At 48.9% G+C, this 13,734-nt stretch overlaps 1 protein-coding gene across 7 annotated transcripts in view; it reads left to right on the forward strand.

Moving 5' to 3' along the window:
• The window catches only part of TTC28 (tetratricopeptide repeat domain 28), a 122,690-nt gene extending 111,033 nt beyond the window's left edge, over nt 1-11,657 (forward strand). For 6 of the 7 annotated variants that reach the window (XM_057406176.1, XM_057406179.1, XM_057406180.1 and 3 more), the window contains 6 exons: nt 373-604; nt 1,020-1,096; nt 3,956-3,979; nt 4,796-4,925; nt 6,006-6,113; nt 6,580-11,657. In XM_057406176.1, the coding sequence (XP_057262159.1) occupies nt 373-604; nt 1,020-1,096; nt 3,956-3,979; nt 4,796-4,925; nt 6,006-6,113; nt 6,580-8,207 (2,199 nt within the window). In that variant the 3' untranslated portion in view covers nt 8,208-11,657. The remainder of the gene's footprint in view (nt 1-372; nt 605-1,019; nt 1,097-3,955; nt 3,980-4,795; nt 4,926-6,005; nt 6,114-6,579) is intronic. The other variant, XM_057406177.1, reaches the window with a different exon arrangement.
• Nucleotides 11,658-13,734: the final 2,077 nt, after the last annotated feature.

Consider the following 13,734-nt stretch of genomic DNA (forward strand, 5'->3'; position numbering starts at 1 on the left):
TGCAGACTCTTGCTTGGTGATAAGAAGTGGCTGCGAGAGACGGAAATCTGAACATGAGATCTTTTGGGGAGAAATTCAGGTGCAAGGCTTAGTGGAAACTGTCACAGACAAACTGGTACTTAGCTTCCTGTGGCATTACCTTCCCCAGCATCCCAGAGAGCATTGACAGTCATCACAGTGATTTTAGAGCTGTGAGTGCCGAGTTACTGGAGTCTGTTTTCAAGAGCACTAACATCCTTCTGTGTAAGACAGGCATGTTCAACCATGTGTTTGCTGTCTCTCAACCTGCTGTTCCTGCCTTCTTGCTGTGTAGAAAGAGCCAGTTAACAAAAATCTCTTCTAAAACAACCTAATGCTGTATTTGCCCCAAAGGTGGAGAAATCGTTGCAGCGAATCCAGAACGGGCAGCACAACTCCATGTATACCTCCCAGCAAAGTGTGGAGAATAAAGTGGGTGGCATTCCAGGCTGGCAGGCACTACTCACCGCGGTAGGATTTCGGCTGGACCCTCCAGCCAGTGGTCTGCCAGCAGCAGTGTTCTTCCCAACCTCTGACCCTGGTGACCGGCTGCAGCAGTGCAGCACCACCATACAGTCCCTCCTAGGTAAGCGCAGGCCAGCATGGGCTCTGTCCAAGCAGACATCAACCTTCCCCTGCCTTCCTGTGATGCAGGCTGTAAACCACTGATGTTTTACATCAATGAAGTATTTAGCAGGGTAAAAGTTCTGACAGTGCTTACTGAAAATTTTGCCATAGATGGGAATCACTTACTCCTGGGTCCAGTATCTGAGAAACATGGAAGTGACCATTCCGTTCTCCCAGCTCTCAGTCAGAAAATGTATAATCAGATGTAAAGTGGGAAAACCTTCTGCTTTCTGGAAATTGCTGCTCTTCTGGTCAGTGATGTGGGGCAGAGATTTTAGGAATTAGCTGAGTCTGAGTTCTGTTCAGGTTTGTTGCATGTCTAGCAGTCAAGAGACAGATGCTGAACAATCCCTGTTTCTGCTGATGTTTTTCAGGTTTGCCTAACCCTGCACTTCAGGCACTTTGTAAGCTTATCACAGCTTCAGAAACAGGAGAACAGCTTATCAACAGGGTGAGTTGGGAAGTTTTCCCCCAGTACCTGTTTCCAAATGGTTCCTCAGAAACACCCAGAATGGTTTATGCCCTGATCGATTGACCCAGAGCTCAATGAGACCTCAGGGTTGAATTTCCAAACTTACCTGTTTGTGTGAATGGAAGTTGTGTCCAGAAGAGAAAAATGCAGGTATACCACTGGGCTGCATGGCCTTGAGCCTCCCCATTCAGTGACAGAAGTGAAAACATGATACCTACTGCAGTGAGGGGAAAGCAAAACATGGGAAATGAGTGGCAGAACCACTAATTGCTATTTGGCCATCCTGTCTAGGGCCCGTGTTGGCTGGTCTTTCTCCACTGTAATTACCAAAGTCCCAAGGTACTGGAGAGTTGGGCAGGAAGTAACTTGATGAAATATAACAAGGGAAAGTGTAGAGTCCTGCATCTGGGCAGGAACAACCCCAGGTTCCAGTATAGGTTGGGGAACGACCTGTTAGAGAGCAGTGTAGGGGAGAGGGACCTGGGGGTCCTAGTGGACGACAGGATGACCATGAGCCAACACTGTGCCCTTGTGGCTAAGAAGGCCAATGGCATCCTGGGGTGTATTAGAAGGACGGTGGTTAGTAGGTCGAGAGAGGTCCTCCTTCCCCTCTACTCTGCCCTGGTGAGACCGCATCTGGAATATTGTGTCCAGTTCTGGGCCCCTCAGTTCAAGAAGGACAGGGAGCTGCTGGAGAGAGTCCAGCGCAGGGCAACGAAGATGATTAAGGGAGTGGAGCATCTCCCTTATGAGGAAAGACTGAGGGAGCTGGGTCTCTATAGTTTGGAGAAGAGGAGACTGAGGGGTGACCTTATAAGTGTCTATAAATATATAAAGGGGGAGTGTCACGAGGATGGAGCCAGGCTCTACTCGGTGGCAAACAATGATAGGACAAGGGGTAATGGGTACAAACTGGAACACAAGAGGTTCCACTTAAACTTGAGAAGAAACTTCTTCTCAGTGAGGGTGACGGAACACTGGAACAGGCTGCCCAGGGAGGTTGTGGAGTCTCCTTCCCTGGAGACATTCAAAACCCGCCTGGACACATTCCTGTGTAACATTATCTAGGTGTTCCTGCTCCGGCAGGGGGATTGGACTAGATCATCTTTTGAGATCCCTTCCAATCTCTAGCATACTGTGATACTGTGATACTGTGTGACTTTGGACAATGCAAGGTCTGTCAGAAAACTTGCTGAGCCTGTGCTGCTCCTGGTGTGCATGCTCATAGCTCTGCTGACGGGATCACTGCCTTCAGGAGAAAGGCAGTGGGACTCCTCCCTGCTCCCCACAATCTCCTTCACCTTCCTCCCTCTCTCCAGTCTCTCTAGCATGCCTAGCTTAACCCTTCCCTGTGCCACCAGCCCGGCTGGCTTTCCATTACATGTCTCTTACTGTCCCAATTGCTCCTCAAATTACATTTATCTTGATCATTTGCCTGCTCTACTGCATGAGCACACTGCACAGAGCAAATAGGGGTACAGCTCACCTTTCTTTTCCCCTTCCCCATGCAGAAGCGTTCTAGGGAAGTTCCATGGTGGGTAGCTGGAATTATCTCTGTAGCTTCAGAATTCTCCCCTTCATTCTGTTGTGTTGTCTGTCTGCACAACACACAAAACAAGAGCCCCAGCTTTGCTGTTACCCGCTAAGAGGCCTGTTTTGTCAATCCATGACACTGAGTCTGCTTCAAGGAAAGGTTTTCTCGTTATGATCTGCAGTAGTGCACAAGGTATTTCTTACGCCTTGTCCTTCATGGCATTTGCTTTCTTGCCTTGGCTCTTTTTGTCAGTGCCTGAGACTTCTGTGATTCAATAACAGGATTATATTTTCCTTAGTGCCACCAGAGGGAGGCTCAGAGTTGAAGGGATGTGATGAGCAGAAGAAAACATTCCAATAAATCCAAATGTGTTAGTGTCCGTGAGATTACTTCACATTTGCCTTCTTGCCTCAGATTATTTAATCACCCAAGGAAGAGCATTCAGGTCGCTGAACAAAACTAACAAAAGAACTCGTGGTTTCTGAGCTGCCCCATGCAGTAAATGCTGGCCGGGTGTTGCTCTGGTTTTGCAGATGTTCCTCTGTAGCCCAAGCCCCAGGTAGATTTTCCTTTGCACAGAGTTATCCAGCTACAGGCTGGGGGGGGTTCAGCTGAGCCCTCCCTTTCGCTGCCACTGCTGCCTTTCTTCCCCTCCCAGCTCTCTGCAGCTCCGATGTGAGCAGCTCCAGCTCTGCCTGTCCCAGAGGAGAGGAGACTTTGTTCAAACCCAAAACGTGGTGACCGGTCAAGCAGTGGCCGGTCCAGTCCCTTTGGCAGTCCCTTTGTCCTGTGTGGGTGATGGGTGTCCTACGGGAGCAGCTCTTGGCATTTGTGAAGCAGCAAGGCAGGGACCCTGGTCTTTTGCTCTGAATAGAAAATGCTTATCTGTAGTGCAAAGCAGAAGGTAGGAACCAAAGAGAGCACTTCAGCAGCATCACATGTGCAAGGAAAAGTTAGGGATTGCCAATAGTGTATCCCAGGGAGAATAAGAGAAGAGCTTGGTTTATGTTCAGCTTTCTGGCAGAACATGGGTTGGCCTGAGTGTGCCTGTTGGAGTCGGTTGTGATCTGGACACTCCCAGATTCCAGCTGCCTGTTCCCATGCTGTTGGACTCCTGATTCACAGCTCAGGCCACTTCCATTGCTCCCTTCTTTCTATGGATAGAGCGTCTTGCAGTCAGGATGCTGGTTTGCATGTGGATGTGTCACTGCAGGGCTCCCAATCACGGGCATTGTGTAGCACAGAATAACCTGTCTTCTTTCTTTTCTCCTCTCTTTTCCTTTCTTGTTATCTGCTGCCCGAAGGCTGTTAAAAATATGGTGGGAATGGTGAGTATTACACTGGGGGATGCCACAGCCGTGCAGGGTAGAATGCCTCAGTCACTGCAGACCCATTTCCCTGTGCTTCAGAGTTCCTGCTTTTAGGCCTGGAATTTTCTCCATGTCCTACTGTGGGAAAAAGACCATGCAAGCTTGTGTGGGTTGTAAGAGATGGGTGGTCCTGAGGTTAGCTGGTCCCTTGTTAATGACTTTCCATCCTTCCTGCCCTGGCTGTGTTTTTGAATAATACGGAATCCTGGCACCTTAATTTGTGTCAGATCTTCATAAACATGTTTCCTTTCTACTCTGCTACTCCTGTCCCTTGGGCACAGTTGAGAAACTTCTTTCCTGGAGGCCATGGAGGTATTAGGAAAGTCTTCCATGGTTTCATATGACTTGCTCTGCCCAGTTAAACGCTGAGAAGGAGTTTCCTGGGACTTGCATAAGGAGTACGGCTCAGTCATGGAATGGGCTTTAGTATATTTCTGTGAGCAGCCCCAAAGCATCTCTTTGCTTTTCTTTCAGTTCACAGATGTTCCTCCTGTCCTTCTTGCTCAATTTCCACTGGCTGCACACTTCCCCCCCTCTCCCTTCCCCCAGCCCTCACCCGTGTTCTGTCCCTGCCTTTACTGCTGTTCAGGTTTGTCCATTGTTGCTGTCCCCAGACTGTCCCCCTGCCAGACCTTTTCATCTCACTGTTCTGTTCAGGATGTACATGGATGTACAGGGAAAGGGATGTTTGCAGCGCATTGCCTGGGCTGTGACTGTCAGAAAAGCAGTGGTGTGATTGTAAGCAATGGCTAATGTTTGTATTGTTATCTTCAGCTGCATCAAGTTCTGGTTCAACTTCAGGCAGGCGAGAAGGAGCAAGATTTCTCCTCTGCACCAATCCAGGTTTCCATCAGTGTCCAGCTCTGGAGGCTACCCGGCTGTCATGAGTTCCTGGCAGCTCTAGGTAGGAGAACACTTCTTTCCATTGTCTTCTTAAAACTATAGAACTATTGCTAGTGTCTCATATGATGGCTTCAATTAGTGATAAGACTCACAGCTTTAGATTTGTTTATCTGGGTGCTCTTCGGTACTTGCATCCCTGGGTGTCATCCCTGCCTGCTTGGTCCATCTCAGTTCAAACCCACAGGGCTCTCTCGCTCACTGCCTGGCCAGTGGTAAGGGGTGTTTTTCTCTCATGCACCAAAACATCTCCCGAGTCAGCAGAGCATGGATTTCAGGGCTGAGAGCAGCTTGGTATCGTCAAGTTGGTTTAACCCATTTTTGTTTCAGGATCCTGTTCCCCTCTTGTTCCTAACACATACTTTTGAGCTTGCTTCTTGCCTTCTGCCTGAAGTGAACTAATCATTCCTTTCTCAGAGAAACCTGTGCAGTCAGCAGGGGGAGGTTATACCAGGGTGATGCTGTGTACCAGGGTCTACATCCTGCAGGAAAGACATATGAGAACTAAATAGCAAACTAGATTTTATTCTGGTTTGGGCATTGCTTAGAGTTAGTAAAAAGGCATTGGCAGGAAGAGATATCCAAGAAGGCTGCTTGAGGAGCTTGTAGAAGCCAGGCATCATTTCTTACACACAGCCATGCCTCCTGCAGCCCAGCCTTTGTTTGCCAAATTCCAAGGCCTGCAATCTTCTCCAGACCGGTTTCTGTGAGAAAGCTTTGGATTGATGAATGGTGGGGGCATGGGGGACACTGTCCCCTGTATGTCATTCCCCAGTGATTCCAAATAATTTTCAAGTTAAAAAATAGTAGTGTATGTTGTCTGTCAGTTTGGACAGGAGCGCTCATGTGTATGTGTTCACAGTCCAGCACTATAAAGCTCCCAGCACCTGCTGGAGAAGTGCTAAATAGTAATAAATGGTAATAAAAACAAACCCACAAAGTGTAAATTGCAGCACAGTGTCATCATTCCAGGACACTGCAGGATCTCAGCTCTGTTTGATCCATCTGTGTTACAAATGGGTTTACACTTGTTTAAGACGCTGGGTCTTTCTGAGGTTATTTTCTGCTTCATGTTCCTCTACAGGTTTTGACCTTTGTGAAGTTGGCCAGGAGGAGGTGATTCTGAAAACTGGGAAACAAGCTAACAGGAGGACCATGCACTTTGCCCTACAATCCTTGCTGGCACTTTTTGGTAAAGCTGCTTACAGTCGTTGTGTCTCCTATGTTGTCTGACGATTTGATCAGAGTGGCTTCTAGAGAAACCTCACACTCTTGCCTTTTGCAGAGATCACACACGTGTCCTACAGACCATAGCTCATGCAACAGCAAATGTGGTTTTTATATGGGAAACAAGCACTAAGATTTGGCTGAGGCCAGAGCTGGAATTAGAGTCTAGCAGCTGGAGGATGTAGAACTCTTGGGTTTGAGATGTGACATGAGAATGAATTGACAAGTTTCATCTCAGGTGCCTGCACTGAGGTTCCTGCCTGTGCATTTCTTGGGCTGTGCAGTTTTTTTCTCACCTACATAGCAGTTGGGTTTTCTGAAGTAGCACAGACTCTGAGGGTACGTTTTGTAGCATTCCCTCTAACAAGTTTGGTTGGTTTTACTGTGTGTCTAGGGGCATGTTTGTACATGTTTCTTTTCTTCTATTTTAGATTCCACGGAGCTGCCTAAGCGCCTTAGCCTGGACAGTTCCTCATCACTAGAGTCACTGGCTTCTGCTCAGTCTATTTCCAACCCCATACCCCAGTATCAAAACCCTCCATTCTCCCCTACTTGTCCAGACAGCATTGCATCAGATGCCATTTCTGTGTATAGCCTGAGCTCCATTGCTTCTTCCATGAGTTTTGTTTCCAAGCCAGAGAGCATGGCAGATGGTGTGGGACACAGAGGACGCCAGGACTATGAGAAGCCCAAGAACATCTATCCACATAGGTCTGCAGGACAGAGCCAGTTGTCACCACAGAGCAGCACTGTAGTCAGCAAAGATGAGGAAGAGTATGAAGGTTTTTCTATAATCAGCAACGAGCCTTTGGCCAGTTACCAAGAAAACATAAAACCAAGGTTTTCCCCTGATCACAAACAGTCCAAAACTGGTCAGCCTGGAGGCATTAAAGAGTCTGTCAACTCCAAAGGGAGCATAAGTACCCCAAATTCTCCTGTTAAAATGACTCTTATTCCCAGTCCAAATTCACCTTTCCAAAAGGTTGGGAAACTCGCAAGTTCTGATACTGGGGAATCTGACCAGTCTAGCACTGAGACTGACAGCACTGTTAAATCCCAGGAGGACAGTAATCCAAAGCTTGATCCGCAGGAGTTGGCCCAAAAAATCCTGGAGGAAACTCAGAGTCACCTCATTGCTGTTGAACGTCTTCAGAGGAGCAGCAGCCAGATAAGCAAGAGCAACAATTCCGATGATGGGGCTCCCAGCCCAGTGGGTGCATCCGCATTCAGATCTTCAGAGACCAGCGCGTTCAGTCGGCCCATCAGCTCTAGCCAGAAGAATCAGTCTTCACCTCTTGCAATGAAACCAAAGCCTCCCACAAGGAGTTCATCCCTTCAGAAAGTGAGTTCTGGCTATAACAGCCCCACAACTTCAGAGATGTCAAACAAAGAAGGCACAGGCCAATACAGTGGGCAGCCATCTCCAAGTTGTGATTCACATGTGTCGTTAACTGAGCAGCCTCACTTCAAGCTCAAGTACCCCAGCTCTCCCTACAGTGCTCATATTTCTAAATCACCCAGAAATATCTCTCCGAGCTCAGGGCATCAGTCTCCGGGTGGCAGCACTCCATCTCCTGCTCTTTCTTACTCCTCAGCTGGTTCTGCTCGCTCAAGTCCAGCTGATGCCCCAGACATAGACAAGTTGAAAATGGCTGCCATTGATGAAAAAGTGCAAGCAATTCACAACTTAAAGATGTTCTGGCAAAGCAGTCCCCACCACTCCCCTGGCCCTGTAAAGATTCTGCGAGGGGCTCCTGGAACAATGACTTCTAAGAAAGATGTCCTCAGTTTGCTCAATTTATCTCCACGGCACAGCAAAGAAGAAAGTGTCGATAAGCTGGAACTAAAGGACCTGTCCGTTGGGCAACACCTAGCTGCTTCTCCACAAAAGAACCCTCCAAATGGACACAAGCGCTCTGAAACCACCGGTGCAGTGACACCGACTCACTCCCCAGCTCCCAGCAGTGCTCCAGGCACCACGCGCCCCGTGAGGCTGCCATCTGGGAATGGTTATAAATTCCTGTCACCGGGAAGATTTTTTCCTTCCTCTAAATGTTGAAATCTCTTGAGTACCAACTGATGACTCACAATCTGTTCAAGTATCTGCTTCTGCCCACTTGCCTTTATCAGTACAGAACCATTATCTACGAAGCCATGGTCATACCCGCAGTTGGCAATGCACAGGAACGTGACAGATTGGCCCCGTCTGTCACTGTGCAGGAACACGGGCTCTACACAGATGGGTTTTGGTTTCCCTTATCAGGACCTTGGCCAGACTCACTTGGTAATAGGTTCTATGTAGTGTTCAGTATTAGCAGCAACAGGTCCAATGAATCTAGTTGTCTGTTCATAAAACACTAGTTTTTAAGCCACGTACTTGTATTTCTTAACCTAACAGGAGGCATTACAGCTGGCCTTTTCACAGAAATTATACATATCAGGGATCAGAGAGGAGGCAGAACTTCGTGTATACCACAGAGAAAGTATGCACAGGCTTCTGCCTGGAGAAGTACAAGCCATTTATTTGATTGCTTTTGAAGGCTGTCAGAGAGGACAAGATAACATAACCACATCTCTGCCAAGTTAGCCAAGCACGAGAAATTGCTGGCAGTAAAAGTCCGTAGCAGCATGATACTGGCAGTTCTCTTGCATCATTTAGAGGCTGGTGAAACAAAGGCAAGAGGACAGAAGTGCCCCATTCTAAAACCTGCATCTCAGGTAACCCTTTCCTGAGGGGAAACCGTTCAGGTGCTATTTTGCTGGTTGGTCTGCTCAAAAAGAAGTCTGGGGCATAGCGAGCAGGGTGAGCCTCAGTGGGAGGTGGGGTGTGTGTGTCAGAGAGAAGAGCTCTGGTTTTTCTGAGTGCTCTGATCTCTGGCTCACAGCGTTATGATGGTGAAATGTTCATCTTGGCAAGTATTTGGGCAGCACGAATGTCTTCGTCTGCAAAGCGTGCACAGGAGAGGGTTCCAGACACTGAAGCTCAGAGCATTATTTATTTAGTAGGCAGGAATGTGACATCAATGTGTGTGACTCAGAAATCACCTGACAAATAAATCCTTCGCTGGACCTGCTAAATCATTCCCCACAGCTCATCATGGGAGTCTGCAAACCCCTCCCTGCTGTGGAAGCCAGTTTCTTTTGGAGCAGGCACGCGGGTCTAAGCAGATGTCGGTGCAGTCCAAGCACGTACATGAGGCAGCAGGCAGAGTGGCTGTAGGCAGAACCTGTGCACCCTCAGATCCCTGGAGAAAAGAGAGCCAAGAGCACCCCGGGTGGTGTGTGTGAACCGTGCTGTCCTGGGCTAGGCGGTGTTTGGGTGTTGCGGGGCAAGGTGGAGATTGTTTCTTTGAAGTAGCTGTTGAACGCAGTGATGGAGCCAGACTCAGAATGATACCTTACATGCACTGAAGACTGTGGGCAGGTGGCAGCGTTAGCTCGGCCACCTGCACACTGAGATGGAGCAAGAATTTCACAGGCCGCGTGCTATGAAGTCGGAGCACTGGATCACCAAGGCTTTTGGGTTCTATGCTGCACTCCCAAAATTCGCTGAGTGACTGAAGCCTAATCACTTCACCTCTCCGTGCCTCGTCTTCCCTTTCTATCTAAATGGGGATAGTAATACTTACCTACCTACCTCACAGAGGTGATGTGAGGCTTTAATTAGGCCTTGAGGTTTAGCTGGATCTTAAGTCAGCCTCTGGTTGTGGGACTGACCACCCGAATGGTGAGTGCAGTCAGCTCTGTAAACGTGCTGGGGCACGTTGCTGACACAGGTAATTGTTGCGCTTATCATGTCTGGATGCTCTTCTTGAAAATATGGATCTGATCCTTTGTGATAGGGATCTTGGAGGAAAAGCATGATAGCAGGACAGAGGATTCAATTCTGATACCGGAATATAACATTACGTAGGCTCAGTTACTCACAGTGCATATATCAAGTGCTTGCTTTGAGTATGTTCCAGAATCCACTGGGTTTGGGAGAATGTTTTCCTTTTTGTCATTGCAAGAAATTAACACAAGCACTAAAGGCAAAGAATATAGGGCTGTGTTGTTACAGTAGCTAACAAGGGATGGGTGATCACAAAAGTGTCAGTGCAGAAGGACAAAGAGTAGTTTTTCATTTACTCATATTATGCAGTGTAGCAAAACAGCTGAGTAAATCTGTTCAGCGCCTGTGATGCAAGTTACGTGTCTGTATGTTACATCCCTCTGTGATGGTTTGGTGCTAGATACCATCTTTTTGTCACTTGGCAGGAAAAATTAGGATAATGGGTGCAGCGTCTGCCCCCCATGCAGTGACCCTGTGGTGGCCACTGCACTGCCCAGAGCCTTCCTATGACCTGCTCTGTTTCTAACCAGCATAGCTGTTGTGAAATGGCATCCCAGGATCACCCAGGATGGAATTGGGCAGCTTTTTGTGCATAGCAACAGCAAATATTCCCTGTAGTGCTGCATAACATGCCAGAAATAAGATAAGCCTCTCTACTTGTAGTCTAATTCCATAACTAAAGGACGTTTTACTCTGTAGAAATTCCGTGTTGCCACCCCCGTGTTCCAGTGGGTTTCACACTGGCTCAGAGTTTTCAGAAAAAGGTGTATTGGGGTGGGGGGAGGGATGGTTCCCTGGGTTTTTAGGGAGGGGGAAACGTTAGAAACAGGGAAGGGTTCAGATGTAGAGGACGTTCAGTATGTGGGAAATTGGTGTATAAATGTAGAAGGTGAGTGTCACTAGAACAAGTCCTTTGGGAAATGAGTTTCCATGGACTTGCACAGGGCACTTCCATTGGCTTGATGAGAGCCATGAAGGTGCATGCTTACTCATGGCTGGGGACACTTCCCACACCTCGTGCCTCACTCCTCCACCCCCTGAATGAGAAATGACCCCTTTGTGAGGAAAAAAAGAATTTAATCAGGTTTGCCCAATATGTGGAGAAATTCAGGAAATGAAATACCATGTTCTCTGTTTGGTATTAGAATTCCTTCTGTGGAGTTTAAATGCGTTTGTTGATGTTGTATTTGTGCATGGTACAAGTGACAACACTGCTTAATACAGTGAGCAATAAGAATTAGGTGTTACCCACTTTCACACTAAACCTGCCACATGCAACCATTCCTCAAGTCTGTAGAATCTATTTTAGTTTGGGTTTGCCCTGTATGTTTTACTGTGTGAGGTTACAGATCTTTTTATTGACTGTCTTTAGCTCCAACTAAATGGGAACAGTAACAAGCTCTGACCAAATCCACTTTAATTTGATGTTGGTTAGCCTGGACTCTGGCCTGGTACCGATTTTCCTTCTATTTAACCACATCTTACTTAAACAAGGGGACAGCATCGAAGGGGTGCTACAGCCACGTGTATCACTCTAGGCCACGTTTCCTTCTACTACGTCAAACTTCTTACGTGAACATCTCCTTCAAGTTGCAGCATAGATCCAGGTGCACAAAAGTATCTGAACCTGTGAAGAGACTCTGGTGGCTGCCAGCTGGTGGTGGGTTTGGGTTTGGGTTTGGGTTTGGGTTTGGGTTTGGGTTTGGGTTGTGCTGCCCAGAGAGGCTGCAGAGGTGCGTGCAACACGTGGCCCTGTGGCTGCAGGACTCCTTCAAGGCACATTGAGGACGGTGACTGTCAGCAGAGATGCGCCAAGCAGCAGCCCTTCAGCACTTGCTCTCCTTGTATGCAGTGTTAGCCATTTTTGGCCTATATGGACTTTCTTTGTAAATTAAAACTGTTTCCAGACAGCATTAAACTTTTTATATTATGAAATTTACCATGTAAAAAGATTTTCATATTTTTATTGAAATTGCTAAGGCATTTGGCCTTCTTCCTTTGTGATTTCTGTGTCTATTAAAGCATGAGTTCTCTCAGTACTTCAGTCTCGTGGTCTAGGATGGTGTTGGGAAAGAACTTGCTAGAACACTGCACCCTGCCCTGACCCCAGCTGACTGCTGATCTGCTCCTCTGGCCTGTGGTCCACATCGATCTACGTCCTGTAGCAAAGTATGAGTAACTTGGGCTGTTGTGCTCGGCCTCTCCTGTGGCAGTGAGGGCTCATTGAGAACTTCCTCCTCTTACTGTGCCAGAACGTTGAGTTCTTATTACAAACCAGGATTGGAAATTGCTTTGCTTTTCCCTTGCAGGTGGTGGGAGCATCGATATTTGCTCACTTGTTGGACTGGAAGGAGCTTCAAGGACCACTCGGTCCCCATGTGCAGGGTTCCTGAAGCGGCTCTCTCGTGTTCTAATGCCACCGTCTCCCTCCCGTGCACACAAACCTGTGTTCAGCAGGCTCGGAGGGTCCGGTGCAGGGCTGTGGGGCTGCCAGGGGGAAGCCCTCCACGTGCAGAGGCCGGGCAGGTCTGAAGTGGCACGTGTGTACGTGGGGTCTGGAATCGGCAGGAAGCAGCTTCTCAGCTGCTATCAACTGTGGTATCATCTAGATATAAACAAAGAGAAGGGGCTTGGGGAGAGCACACAGTGCAGCCGGCTGAGCAAGCCAAGAACGACTGTTGTCCGTATGGGGAAGGAGCAGCAGCAAGGCCTGCGCTCAGCCGGGACTTGGGAAAACCAAGTACAGGGAAATGGGGAAGGCAGCACAGCCCGGTCACACCCCCCAGGCACAGCCCTTTTGGCAACACTGAATTTTACTGTCTGAGTTTCTGCTCTCCTTTAGTGGAGTTGATGTGTAAATGCATCATCGGCTCTAGCTGCTGGCAAACAACTTGGAGCAGATGGCTCCTGAAGGGAACAGGCGGGCAGGGGTGGGCCTGGAAGTAGGGAAAAGGACACAATTTGGGAACATGGGCACTGTGTGGAGATGGCTGCACAAACAGGAGACCCCAACTGCAGAAATCCACCACCAATTCCCTGCAGAAGAATTGAAGTGCATCAGCTTCCCATGAATTACACTTCTGGTTTCGGTCTGGAATCCAGCACTGTGCTCTGGTATCCCAGAGGTTCCTACGTAAAGACTTGGTGCTACCAGCGGCTCCCTGTTTGAACTCGGCGCTCTGTGTATTTCCCTTCTAGGATCCAGTGCCTTGAGTAAAGCTTTAGGCAGCTTCCCCTGTTTGTATTAATAGAGATGTGCTGGATAAAGGCAGCCGGGAGATGTGAAGCTTTCACCCTGTAGCGTGTCCCGCCCCGGCTCTCACCCCGCCACTCTCCCATGGAGCAGGACTGGCTGCCGGACAGAGGCACCAGCACCCCAAGGGCCGCCGGCAGTTTCCGTCCTCGGGGAGCAGCGTTTCGCGTTCTGCACGGGCTCGGGAGCCTCATGGGGTGCATTCCGCCCTTGGGGCTGATTCCAGCCTCTTTCCACGCCTCCAAAAGCCGGGACTCGTCGGCTCTTTCCCTTTTCTGCTTGTTTTTAAAGAACCGGGGTGGCCCCGTGGGGCTGCTGCAGCGCCTTCCCCTTTGCGGGGCGCTCGCGTGGCAAAGCAGGGGCAGCCCCGGGGATGCGGCGGCCGTGCCCCAGGGCAGGGGCACAGCGCGGAGCGGCGCGGCCGGACCCGCTGCTCCCCGAGCGCCCGCGTCCAGCCGGGAAGCTGCGGGTTCAGCTCCCCCGGCGCGGGTGCGCCCAGGG

The sequence above is a fragment of the Pezoporus wallicus genome, unplaced genomic scaffold (assembly GCF_028554395.1).
Source record: "Pezoporus wallicus isolate ANWC-B61680 ecotype Strahan unplaced genomic scaffold, APGP_CSIRO_Pwel_v1 contig_8819, whole genome shotgun sequence".
NCBI classification, from domain to species: Eukaryota; Metazoa; Chordata; class Aves; order Psittaciformes; family Psittacidae; genus Pezoporus; species Pezoporus wallicus.